This window comes from Neophocaena asiaeorientalis, unplaced genomic scaffold, assembly GCF_003031525.2.
Source record: "Neophocaena asiaeorientalis asiaeorientalis breed wild unplaced genomic scaffold, Neophocaena_asiaeorientalis_V1.1 scaffold129, whole genome shotgun sequence".
NCBI classification, from domain to species: Eukaryota; Metazoa; Chordata; class Mammalia; order Artiodactyla; family Phocoenidae; genus Neophocaena; species Neophocaena asiaeorientalis.
In genome coordinates, this window is record NW_020172446.1 from 5,992,204 (window position 1) to 6,010,901 (window position 18,698).

Consider the following 18,698-nt stretch of genomic DNA (forward strand, 5'->3'; position numbering starts at 1 on the left):
TACATAGTAGTGTATGTCTGTTAACCTCTAACTCCTAATTTATCCCTTCCCACCCCCTTCCCCTTCCGTAACCATAAGTTTTCTTTCTATGTGTGACGCCCATTGATTTCTACCCTCATTCACCCCTGGGGAGAGTCAGTGCTATCGCCTGTCCCCACACAAGGCCCCGTGAGACCCAAGGTCCCCTTAGAGGTTGAGAGGGAGAAGCGTGGAGTCCCCACCTGTCCTTCTTCCCCATCGGGACTTCAGAGCAGTTATTTTAGCCTTTCAAAACCCAGACTCCCTTTAGATAAATGTAGAAACCTTCCACCTTTTTTAATGCTACTTGAAATTTCAAAATAATATTTTATGTTTGAAAAAAGTGAGCATACTGTTGAATGTGCTTTTCCCCCTACAAGTGCCCTGTCCTCGGCCCTGGAGGGTCTGGCACCCCCTCAGAGGGAAACACCCCAGCCTCGGGGGTCGACATTGGCCCTCACCTGAGACGCACCAGCTCCCCCGGCCATCCCCTCAGCCCTCAGCCCTTCCATGATTTATGCACAATTCCCTTCCACCAAGCGTTTCTGCCTTGTCATGACTCAGTCTCACCAGGAGTCAGTGCTCCGTCTTCGCAGCCCAGCGTTTGTACGTCTCTTCACCCCAAGGGGCTGAGTACCCACCGTGCCCCGCGCAGACGCTTGCTGAAGGAATGAATGAATTCCTCGAGACCCAGGGCTGTGTGTCATGTGGTCCCGTTTTGATCCTACGTTATTAGATTTGCTGGTCTTTAAAACCTCCCTCTCAGCTTCATACTGAATAACCCGTCTCCACTCCTTTGCCCAAACTCTTGTCTGCAGCCGTGGTGCAACCACTGACCCTCCTGTCACCCACCATGCATGCCCCCAGGGCCCGTCGAGACAGCTCAAATCTTTGCTTCTCACGTTTGCCTGGGAAAGAGGCAAAAACCCAGCATGGAGTCTCCATTTTTTTGTTTTTATTTTTTGCGGTACGCGGGCCTCTCACTGTTGTGGCCTCTCCCGTTGCGGAGCACAGGCTCCGGACACGCAGGCTCAGCGGCCACGGCTCACGGGCCCAGCCGCTCCGCGGCATGTGGGATCCCTCCCGGACCGGGGCACAAACCCACGTCCCCTGCATCGGCAGGCGGACTCTCAACCACTGCGCCACCAGGGAAGCCCTAGGCATGCCTTTTTAGTATGCGCTTATGAATGTTCATCTCGAGCTCCTTCTGTTGCCTTTTTAACCCTCCTCTCTGCTCAAGATGCGGGGCTGACGGTAGCGAGTGGCAGGAGATGGAAGGCAGTGCTTTGGAAGCTAGTCCTGAAATCTGCAGTGCTGCCTTTCAGCTGGGAGAGGTGGCTGGGGGCTGCCCAGGACTGAGGTCTGCAGGTGGTCCCCACGTAGCATCAGCGGCTCATCTGGTGGGGAGCTGGGTAGGGTTCACTCAAAGGAGGCAGTGCAGCCTTCCAGAGACCGAGGTGAAGAGTGGCCCTGCGTGGGGTAGTACACCTGCCACCCGCAGCCAGGACACAGGAAGGCTGGCGTTTCCCCGGCATGGCACCAGTGTTGGAAGCACAGAGAGACGTGTCTTCCTTCTGAAATTCTTCTCCGGGCGCCTCCTGGCTTCTGTCTCAGGCCAAGCGGCAGGTGGCTGGCATTCTTAAGGCTGTGCATCTTTGGGTGACTCAGTATTTGCAGTGGTCAGGGCTCAGGTCAGCATGCCCTCAGCCCTGCTGGCCCCCAGACTGTGTCCTAATGAACAGGAGGGCCCTGGCTGTGCCCTCTCCCACTTGAGGCTTGACCGAGTGTGGTGTTCTGGAAGAGGAGCCGGGGCCCAGGGAGCCAGCCCTGCCTTCACCTGAGCCCCCGGTGGAGAAGGAAGGCTTGGATGAGTCTCTTGTCTGAGCAGAAACCTAGAGCTCAAACAGTGCAAGGTCCACATCCCAGCTCCTCGTGGTCAGGTTACTTAGCCTCAAGCCTCAGATCCTGAGTTGATAAAATAGGGACCGTAATACCCACTTCTTAGTGTGGTTATGAAAATTAAGTAAGATTCTACATAAAGCACCTACCTTGATGCCTGGTGTAGCACCAGGGCTCGAGAAAGTATATAAATATTTATAATATGTACATCAATATCTAAAGTATATAAATATTTGTAATGTGTACATCAATATCTAAAGTATATAAATATTTATAATGTGTACATCAATATCTAACGTACTGAAAGTCATTTGGCAGCAGAACCTGGGTTCCAGATACTGAGTCTGTCTATAGCAAGGAGGCCATGTCTAGCCCCTGCACTCCTGGCCCTCCAGGGCTGGTGATGCACCTCCAAGCCTGGCTGACGTCTTGGGGTTGAGCAGGACTGATCCTGTGATCAGAGGGGTCAGTGACCCGTGGACACCACCTGCGGAGGTGGAGGGGGGGTGGAGGCAAGGCAGACTATCTACATTTGAGCCACACTCAACCAGCAAGTCCAGTCTCCCTCCCGTTTGTGCCTATGTCTTCGGCTTCTTTAATCCATCCTGACCCACAAAAATCCAGATAGGGTCAAAAAATGAAGTCGGGGCAGGTGATTTCCCAAAACATTTAGCATAGCCTTCCTTTAAATAGGAATTCTGCTTACCCATTTAAAATAGATTTCGACTTAGCACAATTCAGTTTATGTTTTGGCCGGTCTCCTTCCAGATACTTTTCTGTGTATATATCTACTTCTAAATGGATATAGGCACATATACATATCTGTATGGTAGAGAATCACACTAGGCTTACTGTTTATAACATGCTTTTTTAACTTAATTTTTTGTGAACGTTGCTCCATGGCAGTAAATACACAGTTCCGTCGTGATTGTTTTCATTCTTTCTGTTTACGTCGTCATTTTTTATTGCCGAGTACCTTTCTCCAAAACACAATCGGATTTTTTTCCTTGCTGAAGATTTGAGTTTTAGCATGGGGAGCACACTGGGTGGCGTGAAATGCACACTCGTGGGCTGATTTCTTCACGTTGTTCGTGCCTGTGCTGTGATTGTCTGGACACAGCCATTTCTTTACCCTGCTTTCCTGGGGTGAGGATCAGGGGCAGCCACTCCATGAGCATCATTGCTGCCAGGTTCCTAAGGAGAGACCGTCTCACTGACAAACTTCAGTCGGTGAAACTTGAAACTCTTGGGCAAGTCCTTTTCCAGTGTCAGTCTTGAAGCTCTTGGGCAAGTCCTTTTCCAGATGAGTTTTGCTCGTTCATCAAGTCCTCCGCTCAATGGAACCCTCACTGAGGACAAAGGGCCGTGGCTCGTTCATCCTCATCGTTCCTAGAGCAGCACCTTCCATCCAGTATTGAGTAAACGTTTGTTGAATTGAAGCACCAAATATTTCCAAATTAACTGTCTCCATTATTCATTTCTGCAGCACAGCGTATGTTTTTCTGGCCTCCTCGTGTGGAACATTTAAGCACAGTTTCGTCTTTCTTTGGTTGGCTGAGTGTCGGGAACACTGCTTTCTGTGTGATGGATGAAGCAGCAGCAGCGACGCCTCCAGGGCCTGTCACAGAGAGCGTGGCTGACTCCCGGGTACTAAGTGCTCTGGAGGGGTGCGAGCAGTTTCGTTCCCACCCCCGCGTGGGCCCCACACCTGCTCCCTTCTAGTCGGCGGTAGCTCAGGGACTCCGCCGTGGAGCGTGAAGGCTCCACGTGAAATGAGTCAGGGGCTTGCGGTAAGGATGGGAAGGCCGGCCTGGGAGTGAGGTGCCCCAGCTCTGTGGTCTCCCGGACCTTGTCGTGCCTCTGACTCTGACCTATAGCGTGGGAAGGTGAAGGTGATGATGTTGGATGGAGAGGCGGGGTTCCAGGGAGTCTTGGGGTGACCCAAGTGGCATAGGGTATGAGGATGCTCAGGAGGGCGCCCCCACAGACCTTGGAAAGAGTCTGAACACACAGGCAGCCTGCAGGGTGCGCCCCTGGGGCGGCGGGCAGGCAGTGGCAACGTGGAGGGCGGGGCACACATCTCTCCCCCTACCCTTAGCAAAGGACCCTCAGTGTCATTTCCTCTGTGGCCAGCCCAGCCTGGATTCATGCCCCGCCCACTGAGAGTGAGGCCCACCGGGCAGCAGTCCCACCACCCCTGACACCCCACCCCAAGGGAGGCTCTTCCTTGTCTGGTCTCCCGTCGCCTGACCAGTCAGCCTTGCTCAGTGTGGACGGGGCACCCCCTGCCCCGCTGCTGCCCAGCGAGTGTTTCCTGTTTCTGTGCGTCTCTTCCCCCCAGCAGGTTGGCACATTCCAGGAGGGGCCACATCTTGCCTTCTCAGGTGTAATGTTAAAAGTAGCTCTCATTTGTTTATTCGTTTATTCCACAAAAATTCATCATGCCGGAAACAGGAAGGTGAACAGAAACAGACGCGGCCTCTGCCCTCTGGTTGTTGACAGCCTAACAGGGGAAGTGACCGTAGTTACACAGCCACACAAATGAGGGTAAGTCTCAGTGGAGGAGAAGAGGCGAGAGCCTGTTAGGGAAGCTCCAACCGGGTTAAGACGGCAGAGAAGGCTTCCTTGAAGAAGCGGTGCTTTTGCTTTTGCTGAGGTCTGAAGGATGCATAGGCTCACGAGGAGAGCGTGTGGTCAAGTACATCCCAGACAGAGAGAGCAGCACGTGCCAAGGTCCAGTGGCAGGAAAAGCAGATTGAGGACCCGGGACTGAAGTCAGGCCAACACGGCTGGGGCTTGAGATGGAGAACGAGGCAGTAGAGTAGGGGAGAGGGGTGCAAGCTGAGGTCACAAGGAGGTAGGTCTACCCTGAGCGGGCATTGTGCGTCACGCGAAAGGGTGTGGTCTTCATCCCGAGGGCAACAGGAAGTCTCTGGAGGCTCCTAAGCTGGCAAGGACGGTAGACAGGACGTGATGAGATTTGCATCTTGAAAAGATCACACTGGCTTCCGTGCTGGGAACCAGCTGGAGGTTGGCCAAAGTGGGGTGGGGCCATGGTGCAGGCCCCGGAGATGGCAGTATGGCTAGGGAGGGTCTTGGAGGAGAGTGGACAGTTCTAGTGAGATTTAGAGTTCTTGGAGATGGATTATTTGGATGGGCAGGAGGGAGAGTGGGGATCAAGGATGATTCTGGGGTTTTGGCTTACATGACTGATGCGTGTGGCATCCTCACTGCGGCGGCTGTGCAGGACTGTGGCTGCTGCCTGCTCCTTACCGTGTACTGTGCTGAGCACTTTCGTCAGTCATCTCCCTTGACCCTCCTAACTGTGACATGAGCCTGCCTGTTACCACCGTCTTCAGGACAAGAAAATGCAGCTCAGAGAAGGCTAGTAACAAGTCCAAGGTTGCATCTAAATGGCAGACGCTGCGCTCCCCTGCCCCAAAGCCTGTGTCCCGTGGGCTACACCCTGAGCCACCCCCTTTCCCCATGCATGTTCTGGGATGGGATGTACATTTGCAAAAGGAATGCATGGAGCGTCTGAGTCAGGCCCAGAAGCTAGACTTGGTTTGTTTAACGCTCAGACACAGTTTGAGGCTGCAGGAAGCATGAGAGAGCCAAGCCCGGGAAGCCAGCGCTCACTCACCCGGGGCAATTCCGCTCAATGGAAACCCACTTGGCAGGGAAGCTGGTGGCCACCCCCAGGCCCGGCTGTCCCTGACACGACTGTGCAGTGTTCCCTTTACACTGAGTTGATGTTGTGGCCGGCTCACACTCTCTCTCACTGGCTTTTTTAAATACCACCTGCTTAATTTTCTTCATTGGAACCTGGAACAAAGACCAAGCCCGTAAGGGGAAAAGGCTCGTTATTCTCTTCTTGGTTGAGATTTAATAGAACGGCAATTATGTATTATTTGAAGTGGGGCGTGTTATCTTTTTGCTGGCCCGGATTCCCCAGCTGGAGATGCTGGAGCTTGTAAACACGGACCAAGAGATGGCCGGGACTGACCGGGGGTTCCACTAGTGATGGCTGGTAGCCTGAAAACAGGGCTGCCCGTGGGCCAGGGAGGGTATGCCCTGTCATGTCACCCCCAACTCCCTCCAGAGCCCCACAGGACAAGGGGAGGAGAGAACATTTGGGACATGCCGTCCATCCCTCCCCCACCAGGACTGGGAGCTGACCCAACAGCCTTTGACCCTGCCTCTGGAAGGCGACTGGTCCACATGGCTCCTGCCCCCAGGCCAGATGGTTCCGTGTGCTGTGTTCTCTGGGTAGAAGACAGGACACAGCTTTCAAGCCCTCTCTCCTAGCTTCTTTCCCTGCCGCCCAGCAGCATAGATGATCAGTCAGTCAATCAGATGCTATTTATCGAGGGCTCGTGCACGCCCATCCTTCAAACCCTGCTTAAATGTCACTCCTCCGAGGCAGCCAGACATGCCCTTTGGCCTGGCAGGCAGGCCGACCTGGGACTGAGCGTTGGGTGCCTCACTGGGCCCCACCCTCCCAACACAGGGCAGTGCTCCACGCGGTGCTCAGCTCTCCTAAGGTCCAGAAGAGGGGAGCTTCCCAAAGCCTGACGGTCGCTACCTAACTGTGGGACAGCGGGCAGCCTTCAACATCTCTGAGCCTCCTCTCCTTCACCCGTATGATGGACATCATGACACCCACCTCCTTCACACTGTTTCCAGGGTGGCAGGGGCTGGTGTTCCACAATGGGAGGAACTGGTCTTCTCTCCCGATTCCCAGCAGCATCGTCTGATTCAGCAACCTTGGGAGGGGGTTAGGGCACACTGCGCGCTTGGAGGACGAGCTGTCGTTGAACCGTACAAGCATGTAGAAAACACAAGAGGGAAATCTCCCCTCTCTGAGATGGCTCCGCTGATTTTCCCACGTGTGCCATCTATACGGGATCACGGGAATGAGCAGGAAAAACAGCCCGCCGGCTTCAGTGCCTCCTCCCTCTCTTCACCCCAGGAAGGAGGGGCCCGTGTGTGTTTCTTTTTTTTTTGCGGTACGCGGGCCTCTCACTGCTGTGGCCTCTCCCGTTGCGGAGCACAGGCTCCAGACGTGCAGGGTCAGCAGCCATGGCTCACGGGCCCAGCCGCTCCGCGGCACGTGGGATCTTCCCGGACCGGGGCTCGAACCCGTGTCCCCTGCATCAGCAGGCGGACTCTCAACCACTGCGCCACCAGGGAAGCCCCCATGTGTGTTTCTTGAGTCCCATCTTATGGGCTTATGGGGGCCCCTGTCCTAGAGATAGAAGGGTTGGGGTGAGCATTGGAAGGGGTAGCAAGAGGCAGTTCTAGTGGGGAAGGGAGAGTCTCCAGACTGGTGGCTCGGGGCTCCAGGGGGACAGGCTGCTGGCTCCCAGGGAGGCGGCACCCCAGCCTGGCACAGATCCCAAACCCAGGCCTGACACAGAAGTGGCCAGGCCCCTTCCCCCTCTGAGGGACGTGGGAGCTCAGAGGGGGAACAGCACAGCAGTGAGCAGTCCGGCAGCACCCAGGGGACACTTCCCAGACGTGCTGCGCCACCAAAGACCCCAAGCCTGGGACCTTCGCGAGAGCGGGGCCCAAACAGACTGGGATGGACTTTCCTGCCAACCCAGAGGGACAGGAGCTTGGAGCATGTTACAATTTATTTGGAGAAAATAAAAGAAAAGTGACATTTCTTGTACCTGCGGGTCCGTTGGAAGCGAATGCATACCCCCCACGAATGTATCATAGCTTCCCTTCTGCCACGAGCTGATTCCTCACCTCCCGTGACCCCGCTGCCCAATCAGGCGGTGACAACATGCTCTGAAAAGCCAAGTTGGTGACATTTCTCTCTCCGTGGAGAGGTGTGCTCCTTGCTCAGTTGGCAGCCTGCAGAAAAGGCCAAGCCGCAGATATAGCCTTCCCTCGACAGGAGAGAGGAGAGAGCCCCAAGCCCCGCAGGGACCGGGCAGCTTCCACGCAGCGGCAGAAAGATGCATTGATTAGCTGGTGTGACTGTTCTCTGAGGAGGACACGCTGTCCCTGAATCAGACTCTACCTGGGTTAGCCCAGAAGAGGTCTCAGCCCCACCAAGTGCCCCTCTGCCTCCTGGTGCCTTTCATCTGGCTTTTTCCCACCAGGGCTTGTGGCTGTGCATCTCGGGGAAGCAAAATACGTACCGAGAAGTTATATGATCTTCAGCAACTCTGTAGAAGGAGACACGCTGCAGAGACTAGGTTCTGGCGGCTCACGTGTCCGGGGGCAGTTATATAGCAGCTCTAGAGGCAGACCTGAGTCTGTTACTTACTTGCTGCGTGAACTTGAGCAATTCTCAAACTACTGCCTGTAAAATGGGCCTAATTCTTATATAATAGGGGTCCTGGGATCGTTAAATGAAGGGCCTTGGCATGAAGGAAGTGCCCAAGCGGTCACTGGTATTTGTCACCATACCTTGTCAGGCGCACAAGTGAATGTTTTGCATGGTTATATACAAATGTCTGTTTTCTTTGCTCCATGTTCTTTTTTTTTTTGTTCCTGGTCTTCCCTTCCTTTCACTATTCCATGCTCTTTTTTTTTTTTTTATGTTTTCTTTGTTGAAAAACGTCATTTCCTGCCCACATTTCCAGGGACCCACACAGTCTGCTGTGTTAAGGCCGTATCGTATTCAGTTGTGTTTGCCTGTATCGGCCTCTGGTATTGGGCGTTTGGGTTGTTTCCAGTTCCTTGCTATTGAAAATGATGCAGCTGTGACTCTCAGCAAGCTTATTTTTTTTTGACGTGATCCCAACAGGTTGTACTTGTGAGGGTGAATTTCTATCACGGAGATCCTTGGATGGGCACACCTATTGTGCCCCAAAGCCAACTACGGGTCTTAGATGATCTGTATCCTTTGGGTTATCGCCCTTTGGGGCCTGAAGCAAAAGCCATCCCCTCAGAAGGTACCAGAGGGCTCCTTGGTTATAGTTTTCCCAGCCCCTCAGCTGAGGAGGAAGGAGCTGAGTGTTTATGTTCCCGTGTCCTCTCTCTTGTAGAAAGTCTGCACCAAATGCGGGATCGAGGCCTCCCCCGGCCAGAAGCGGCCCCTGTGGCTGTGTAAGATCTGCAGTGAGCAGAGAGAGGTAGGGTACCCGGGGCAGCGGGGTCTGGGGGGGGCCTGGGCGGGGCCGGGGCGTGCACGAATTCAGGGAAGTTCATGGTTGGTCACGGAGAGGGGCTTCTCAGAAGGCCAAGGAGGGCCTACCAGGGGCAGCCCGGGACGAGGGTGGGGAGGGTAGCCGGCTGGCTTGCCCGTTCCCCAGTGCAGAGGGGGCAATGGCCCCTGGTTCTGCTCTGCCTGGGGTCCGTGGTTTCAGTGGGGAGCCCCTCGCACTGCGTATAGGTCGCAGGTGGCATTTCATGGGCGTCTATTATTATCGTAACAGAAACGGCTGTCCCGGGTTGAAGGTTTACTCTGCGCGTGGCACCGTGCTAAGTTCTTTACGCGAATGAATTCATGTCATCCTTATGCAGCCCCACAGGCCAGTGCTGTTATTATCCCCTTTTAATGATGGGGAAATGGAGACGCAGGAGGTTAAGTATCTTGTGGGCACCGAGCTAGTTAGTGGGTCTGACCGTGGTCTAGCCGTGGTCTCCTGTGATGACGCCACCCCCAAAGTCCCTTCTGGTTCTAAATTTCTATCATTCTACTTCTGATCCCATTTGAAGGGAAGAAATCAAGGCTCAGCGAGGACTCTGAGGCAGTATCAGATGGGGGGCTCAAACCTACGTCTCCCAACCCCAAACCCAGGGCTTTCCTCACTGTGCCAGGATCAGGAATGGGGCTAAAACAGTGGAGGACCTTGTCAGGCAGCTCCTGGGGAAGGCCATGGGCCAGGGATCTCAGGAACAGAAGGGGTCGGGTAGAGGGAAGATGCCCCAGGTTTTCGAGATGTGGATTTATTTTTTTTACTTACCTGCTTGGTGATTAATATGCGTCTTTCATCTGAGGATCCAGAAAATGTCTCTAGTTAGAGAAAATCCTCAGCCATGATATCCTTGAATATCGCTGCCCTGCCATTCCAAGTCTCCCCTCCTGGAAACCCTGTGGGATACAGTTCTGAGCCTCTCCATCCATTCTCCACAGCTCCCAATGGTGCTTTCTCATTTTTTTTCTTTACCTTTCTGAGATACTTTCCTCAGGACTGCTTTCCAGCTCGCTAAATCTTTGAGAATCTTTGTTGGTTGTCTCTCTCAGCAACTGCTTTCCTCGGGTGTTTTGGAATTGGGGTTTGTCTGCTCATCTTGAGTGGGAGTCCGTCTCTCTCTCTCTTTCTCTCCTCGCTCATCACCTCCACCCAGCTCTCCTTGCCGAGTGATTTCAAGTTGCCTCCACCCAGGTCCTGGGTCCCCCGGCGCAGGGCCAGCTGTCTTGGGTTAGTGATGAACTGCATGTTCACAGCGATCGTGGGATTATCCCTGGAGCCAGTCGTCAAAGCCATAGGCAGTCTGGCCAGGCCCTGGCTACGTGTGTGCTTCTTCCAGCTTCTATCACTATTCACATTCACAGATAAGCTTTAGTCTTAGGAGGGTGGGGAAATGGTACCTCTGGTTTTTTCAGCTTCCTCCCTCAGATGGAAAGTGCTTTCACCAGCCCCCATTTCAGGGACTGGTCCCCCACCTCCCGTGGGAGACTTTTCGTCCCTGTACCCTTGGAAAACCAACCTTCCAGCTCCCTCCACCTGCTTCTGGGTTCTGAGTCAGCAGGCTGGGCCTTCGGCCCCTCAAAATAGTAAATATTTGGAGCTTTTGATCCATCGAGATATATATCTTACTTCTGAGAATAGCTGAGCTTCCCTGCTGGAATCTTTTCATGGGTCACTGCCGTGTCTTTGGAACAGGGAAGGTAGTAGGCAGGGCCTCCAAGTGTGAACTAACATTCTAGTCTGTCTTGCCCAGAGGTCCCTGATGTCTCATCCTGAAATGGAGACGATAATACCTGTTTCACAGAGATACCTTGAAAATTCAGCAACGTCATTACAGTAGACAAAGTGTCCAGCCTAGAATAGGCACTCCATCAATATTAGAAGCCTGCCACTCTTACCCAGCTGGAACTTCCCCCTCTGAACTTGAGGTCCTTCTGGGCTTCAAGGGGTCCCTTCTAAGATGCAGGCATCCACGAGAGAAGAAAATTCCCTAAAATACTATCTTGTAGGAGATTCCTGAGCAGGATGGCAAGACGCGGCTGAGCTGTGGGGAGGATGGAGATGAAGGAATTGTCAAAGAAAAGGAGGACGATGAGAAGAAATACAAAGTTAGCAAATGTCGGGCTTCCCTGGTGGCGCAGTGGTTGAGAGTCCATCTGCCGATGCAGGGGACATGGGTTCGTTCCCCGGTCCGGGAAGATCCCACATGCCGCGGAGCGGCTGGGCCCGTGAGCCATGGCCGCTGAGCCTGCGCGTCCGGAGCCTGTGCTCCACAACGGGAGAGGCCACAACAATGAGAGGCCCGCGTACCACAAAAAAAAAAAAAAAAAATTAGCAAATGTAATAATTTAGTGGAGGGCTTAGGTGGGGGTCAGCTGGCCCCGTCCAGCCCCACCGTGAGTTACCCTCACGCTCATTAATAGTCCTGAGCTACGGCAGGCAGCGTCCACCACCAGCCCGTCCTAATCTCCGAGCGCTCCAATGCCCAGAAAAGTCTGAAATAGCTTAGGATGAATTTTCTTATCTTTCCTTAAGTAAAGGATATGAGGCTGTGCACTATGCGATCAGTTTGTCCTTGAATTTCTAGAGGCTGATAAAACTGGGCAAGATCAAGGATGCTGTATTCCCTCTGCAGGACCAGGCAGACTGTGGACGCTTAGGAGGTGTGGACGGGCCCTGAAAGTATGTGTGTCTGTCTGGGTGCCTGTGGATACCATACCCAAGCGCTCCATTTTCCTGCCTGCTTTTGGGGTGGGAGAGTGCCAAGGAAATTGGTTTCCTAATGCCTTTTTTTTTTTTTTTTCCGTAGAAAAATATCTAATCGCAACAAAGAGATAGCTAAATAGAGCATTTGAAATGTCATTTTAAGTGCCACATAGAGCTGGTTCTGAGTCTGTGATAAAAATGTGGAGCTCTGTCGTGCAGCAAAAACCAGGTCCTGATGGAAGATCTTGCCTTTTCTGATGGAAACTCTCATATTACTGTGCCCAAACACGCTTATCTCTTTTTCCATTTGACTCTTCCCTGCTGTCATCTTTGGCTGTAATTATAAGTATTTTTTTCTGGAGTGAGTCGAATGTTGGTTACATGTCCCTGGGACCATCAGGTTGGCATTGCTGCCTGTTTTGTGCACTTCGGTGATGCAGCGGTGTCCGCTTCAGCCCCTCTGCTCTTGAGGACCTTACAGTCTCACGCATTTAGATGTTCGGGCATTCAATGCTTATTTATTGGGCATCTTCTATGCACCAGGCAAAAGAACTCTTCTCATGGGAGATGGAGACCACAAACGCAATAAAGTAAGTTCTGCCATGTCACAGATGGTGAAAACGTACTTGGTAAAGGGGACGGGGTGATGGGAACATAGGGGTAGCTGCTGTTTTATACAGGGGTCAGGAAAGGGCTCACTGATAAAATGTCATTTGAGCTGAGGTGTGGAACACACTATGTGGCTGCGTGGACAGAAAGCATTCCAAGTAAAGGGCACTGCAAGTGTAAAGGCCCTGAGGCAGGTGTGTCCTTAGTAGGTTTGAGGAACAGCAAGTAGAACAGTGTGACTGGAGCAAAGTCAGATTCAGGAGAGGAGGTCAGAGATGTGGCCGGGGGTCAGATCATGTTGGTCCTTGTAGATCCTTGGAAGGACTTTGGCTTTTACTCTGGGTGAAATGGGGAGCCCTCGAAGGTCTGAAGTAGAGGAGAAGCGTGACCTGAATCCTCCCCCAATTTTTTTTTTTTAAAGTTCTCTTTTATTATCAATTAGAAGGTCTTTAGGATTCCCTGGCATGTATTTTTGGGGGTTTTTTTGTTTTTCTTAATTTATTTATTTTTGCTGTGTTGGGTCTTCGTTTCTGTGCGAGGGCTTTCTCTAATTGTGGCAAGCGGAGGCCACTCTTCATCGCGATGCGCGGGCCTCTCACTATCGTGTCCTCTCTTGTTGCGGAGCACAGGCTCCAGACATGCAGGCTCAGTAGTTGTGGCTCACGTGCCCAGTTGCTCCGTGGTATGTGGGATCTTCCCAGACCAGGGCTCGAACCCGTGTCCCCTGCATCGGCAGGCGGATTCTCAACCACTGCGCCACCAGGGAAGCCCCCCCCACCAATTTTTAAAGGATATTCTGGCTACTGTGTTGAGTATAAATTATAGACTATAATGTCAGAGCTAGTACCATGATATTTCATCTTTCTTATTTAGTATTACCCCAGATATTTAAGTTCTTGACTGTTGTTACCCGCAGAAGTTTTCATTTTTTTAAATATTTTATACATTTAACTCTTTTCTGATTATAAAATTAATATGGACCATTGACATTCACAATGTATAGAAAGCATAAAGAAATATACACCCTCCCAAAATCCATGATCTTACCATCCAGAGACAATCACTGTTAGCATTTTGGCATAATTACTTTCTATCTTTTTTCTGTGTCTTTTTTCTTTATATTGTTGAACCTCTGTTTTAAAATTAACATTTTATCGTAAGCAGTTCTCAGTGTGATCAATAACTCTTTGTAAACATTCTGTCATATGGATATTCTGCTAATTTAAGCCATCTGAGTTATTTCCTTTTTTCCTTCTCATTGCTAATTGCTTTATATATCTGTGTACATAGCTCTTTGCCTACATTTGAGATTATGTCCTCAGAATGGATACTTAGAAGGGAAAACTAAACACCAGTGTTTATAGAACCTCATTACCTATACACCCTTGAGTTATTGCTTTTGACTTATAATTAGCTGGCTATGTGATCTTAAATAATGACATGTGGACAGTGTATTTTCTGAGTCTTTTGCTATCTGGTAATAGCTGTTGCCTTTATACAAAAAAGACAGTGACTTGACTAATAATGCAATTGATCATAGTCTTTCCCACTCAAAATTCTGTGAGTTTGGCTTCTGTTGTCTAACCGACCGCACATGAAAAGAGCCACCATGAGGGAGAGTAGGCAAATGTAACAACTAGGAGAATCAGTGCCCAGGGAACTAGAGATAATAGTGAAACTGTGAAAGAAATATAAATAAGTTTTTTTTTTTTTTTGGCCTCACTGCACGGCATGTGGGATCTTAGCTCCCCGACCAGGGATCGAGCCCGTGCCCCCTGCTGTGGAAGCACGGAGTCCTAACCACTGGACTTCCAGGAAAGTCCAAATAAGTTTTTAAATTAAGTAAAAGAGATAAGAGAAGCAATAGAAGCCAAACTGAACAAATAGGACATTTGAAAAAAGAATGAGCAAATTTGAAAAAAGAACCAAATGAACCATTTTCATTTCTAAAAATGAAAAATGTTATTAAGGAATTCACAAACTCGATCAAATGATACTTCAGTAATTTTTTAGAGCAGTAAACCTTGTCATTCCCATTAACAGACACAGATGTGTCCTTATTATTTGCTTCTTATTCATTGTTTTTTATTTTTGATCCCTGGTTGGCACTCCCAACAGCTTGGAGTCCCCGGCCCCTGATATCCACTGTACTGACTGCCATGAATATGATGTTTTTGTGACCACACGAAACTACAGTCTTTACCTAATTAAACCAGCTGCTTATATAAGTGTTCGGCCTCCCAGCTCCCTGTCCCACCTCATTTCTATTCCCTCTGTGGATGGGCACGTTCTTTGGTCACTTTCCTGGTTTCCTTGTCGGCAAATTAATAAACTCTGATACAAGTTCAAGATTTAAAGACACAGAAAAGGGAATAAGGGACTTCCCTGGCAGTCCAGTGGTTAAGACTTCGCCTTCCAACGCAGGGGGTGCAGGTTCAATCCCACATGCCTCATGGCCAGAAAACCAAAACATAAAACAGAAGCAAGATTGTAACAAATTCAACAAAAGACTTTAAAAATGATCCACATCAAAAAAAAAATCGAAAAAAAAAAGGAAAGAGAGAAAAGGGAATGAGACATCCCTCAGTGGACTGGTTAAATAGCACATCAGGCACACCTGCAGAACCCCAGGGAAGGACCTTGTGAACCAGAAGACAGTTTCCAGGATGCAGTGTAGGCAACAAGCAGGTGTAGCCCGTGAAGTCAAAACTGAGAACAGGAGAAGGCGGGCTGACCAGATCTGATGCTCAGCATAAAGTAGTTTTGAAGGCGAGAACAGAGACGTGGGGGAGAAGTCTGAAGCCAGGCGTATGCTTTTATTCCCTTTTAAATAACCTGGTAGTATTATTTATGCCTATATTTGGAAGTTAGTAATGTCATCTGGATATGCCTGGGTCATTTTCACTGATTTTTTGTCTAGGACAAACATAGTTGGATCTTCCATTCGGAAAAGCTTTTCAATTACGTTTTTGCTTATTGCTTTGTTCCTGAACTAGTCTGGTCTCTTCTTGGGAGCATTTGTAATTTGAAGAGTGCATTGCCATTCTCTGCCTTGTGTATTTATCATCTTCTACCAAGTCATTTTCAAGTTCTCTTCATTTTTCCCTCCATTCCGAAAAATCTTAAAACTTTTCTTCCACGTCACTGATTCTTTTTTTTCTCTTTTGTCTGACTTTGGTGGCTTCCTGTGTTTGGTCTTGGTGGTTGCACATGTGCCTTTATCCCCCTCCTGATGCTGTGAGAGCTGCAGGCCCAGGGTTTACCAGAAGCAGCTCAAGCACTGCTCACAGCCCCTTTCCTTTGTCTGGGATTCTGCTCCATGGAGGAGATACCCTGATTCTCCTGGGACCTGGCCCTCTTGCCATCAGGACTAGGGAGGGGGCTTCCCTGGTGGCGCAGTGGTTGAGAGTCTGCCTGCCGATGCAGGGGACACGGGTTCGTGCCCCGGTCCGGGAGGATCCCACATGCCGCAGAGCGGCTGGGCCCGTGAGCCGTGGCTGCTGGGCTTGCGCGTCCGGAGCCTTTGCTCCGCGGTGGGAGAAGCCACAGCGGTGAGAGGCCCGCGTACCGCAAAAAAAACTTGGAAATCTGCAGCCCCTAGTTTGGCTCTCCCCCCTCTCCCCACTCTCCCACGATTGAGCTTTACTTAAGAAAGCACACCTTCCCAGATGCAGTTCACTGTTGTCAGCTCCTTCCCACACCTACCTGGTTGTTTGCTGGGAGTCTATCTCCCATCCATAAAGACAGAATTAGAGGAGGGAGGACAGCCCCTGAGCACCACCAGAAGCCCGTAGTCGTGCCACGCCAGGAAGGCTGCCCAGGGACAGCCCTGACCCTGCACCCTGATCCCTGCTAGGCAGGCAAGGGTGGGTGGACCGGTGACACCCGTCTCATCCATCCCACTCGCCTGTCTTCAGAGGGGAGACTGACTGTAGGTGAAATGTCAGATCCCTCCTGTGCTGGTGTTCGCGTGCCCTTTATTCACGAGCTTTCTTGGGCGTGTTAGCGCGAGCTTGGGAAGGACCTCGTCGGGGCTTCTGAACACATGATGTTGCCAAGCCAGAAATTCACGTCATTGATTGTTTAGCCTTTAATCCGGTTCATTAAAAAAAAAAAAAGTGACTCACTCAAAGTTATACTGTAATCGGGGGGAAAGTTAATTGGAATCCAGATTCCCCAGGATTCTAGAAACCATTCCTGCAGCCTCTAAAATGTACCTTTGGGGTAGGAAGGCTTCTTTGAGGATGCAGGCATTCTCTGAGGCGGATGAGCTAGAAAGGGGAGAAGGCCAATTTGTAAGTAATTGGAAGCTGATTAATACGATGAGAGCATTCTTCTCCGCCCAGCGTCCGCTGTGCCTTCCCTGTTTCACTCAGCATCCTGATTATAGCTCGGTGGAGACCGGGCTGCACCAACACTTACTGTGTCTCCTGCAGTGCTTTTCATATAAAAGGTGTTCGGGAGAGGTTTGCTGCAAAAGAGGAAAGCGGGTTGCTTGTTTAGATCACTTTAGAACCTTTTCCTGGCAGGGGGCTTTTGACTTCCCTGTAGTCTTATCACAGATGGCCCTGGCTGGGGTCCCACGGTGCCCATTGATGCTAGGTCTGTATTCCTGCTTCCGGCCCCTCTCTCCTTGTTGCTTCTTGATTGACTGAAAGGGGAATTTGTGGAGTAGGGAAGTGGCTTCACATGGTGCTTTTTAAATCATCTCAAACCCCCACCCCCACAGGCTGGCGGGTAACCAGTAGCCCAGTTAGGGCCCCTGGGGAGGGTCCACCTTGGCACAAGCCTGCAGGAGGTTGGGAGAATCAGGGGCCCCCTCTCTCCCAGCTGGAGCCCGTGGGAAGCAGCCATCCAGCCGCGCCCAGCATCCTCGTGGCACTTGGCTCCCAGGAGGGCAGCCCGTGCTCACCGCAAGCTGCCATCTGCTTCCCCGCTCTGGTTCTCTTCTGGCCCTGCTGTTACTTGCAGTTTGGATTTTTGCTACAAACAGCTTTGCCAGAGGGTCGCCTCCAGAGGCCCGGGAGTGAGCTCAGGAGTGGGTGGCTGGCGCACGGGTGGCTGCCTGAGCACCCCGCCATCTGTGTCTGGCTCGCTCCGGGCTGCTGCCACTGCGGCCCCAGGGGACCCGGATGGTCACACTTCCTCAGTGTGTTGGCCACCGCCCACGTGCCCTGCTTTGCCAAGTGGAGCGGCTCTCAGTGCAGGCTCCTGGCCTCCCACACAGGCGGAAGCAGCAGGAGGAGGAGGGCCCTGGGGCCCAGCAGCCCCCCTTCCTCCTGTGGGGAGGCAGAGTGGTCTCCCACCCCTCCCTGCCCCTTATTTGGGGTGCCTACCTGAGCCTGTGTCCATGCGCTGGAGAAAGAACTTTCCTCTCTCAGGTACTGCCTCATCCAAGAGGGAACTGACTTTATCACCGTTGCACTCCAGTCCGCTGAGCCTGGTGTCCTGGCTGGGGAGTCCAGTCTGGCTCTGAGTAGCAGGCGTTAACTCAGCACCCACTGTGGGCCAGTCAGTATCTCGCGTCATCCTCACTGGAGCCCAGTGAGGTATTCACTCTTGCCTTCATGTCACTTGCCCAAAGACACCAGGTAGTAATTGACGGAGCAGGGGTTGAAGCCAGGTGTGTCTGCCTCCAAAACTCCTTCTGACAACTCTACTGTCTATTCATGCATTCATTCATTTATTCATCCATTCATGTAATAGTCATTGAGTATTTACTATGGGCTGGGCACTGTCTTAGGCCCTTGGAAAGTAGTGATGAACAAATCAGCCAAATATCTCTGCCTTGAGTTTACATTTTAGCAGGGACCAGGGGAGGAGAGAAGCAACAGACAATAAACGTAACTGTTGCAGGAAGGGGGTCCCCTTCCAGGGCCCAAGAGTGGGCTCTTGTCTAACACTTGGAAATGAATTGTCCGAGGAGACATACACATGCTGACAATGCAAGAGACTTTATTGGGAAGGGGCGCCCAGGCAGAGAGCAGCAGGTTAAGGGAATCCAGGAGAACCGCTCTGCCATGTGGCTCGCAGACTCGGGTTTTATGGCAATGGGGTTAGTTTCCGGGCTGTCTCTGGCCACTCATTCTGACTCAGGGTCTTTCCTGGTGGCGCTCGCATCACTCAGCCAAGATGGATTCCAGCGAGGAGGATTCTGGGAGGTTGGTAGGACATACGGGCGGGCGTCTCCTCTCTCCTTTTGACCTTTCCTGAATTCTTCCGGTTGGTGGTAGCTTGTTAGTTCCCCGTTCCTTACCAGGACCTCCTGTTGTTAAGATAACTCATACAAATGGCTACGATCTTGCCCAACCA

General features: G+C 51.5%; 1 protein-coding gene across 1 annotated transcript in view; it reads left to right on the forward strand.

The window, feature by feature from the left end:
- The window catches only part of RPH3AL (rabphilin 3A like (without C2 domains)), a 97,931-nt gene that overhangs the window by 36,596 nt on the left and 42,637 nt on the right, over positions 1-18,698 (forward strand). Inside the window, 1 exon segment of the mRNA XM_024736366.1 lies at positions 8,922-9,008. Within this exon segment, the coding sequence (XP_024592134.1) occupies positions 8,922-9,008 (87 nt within the window).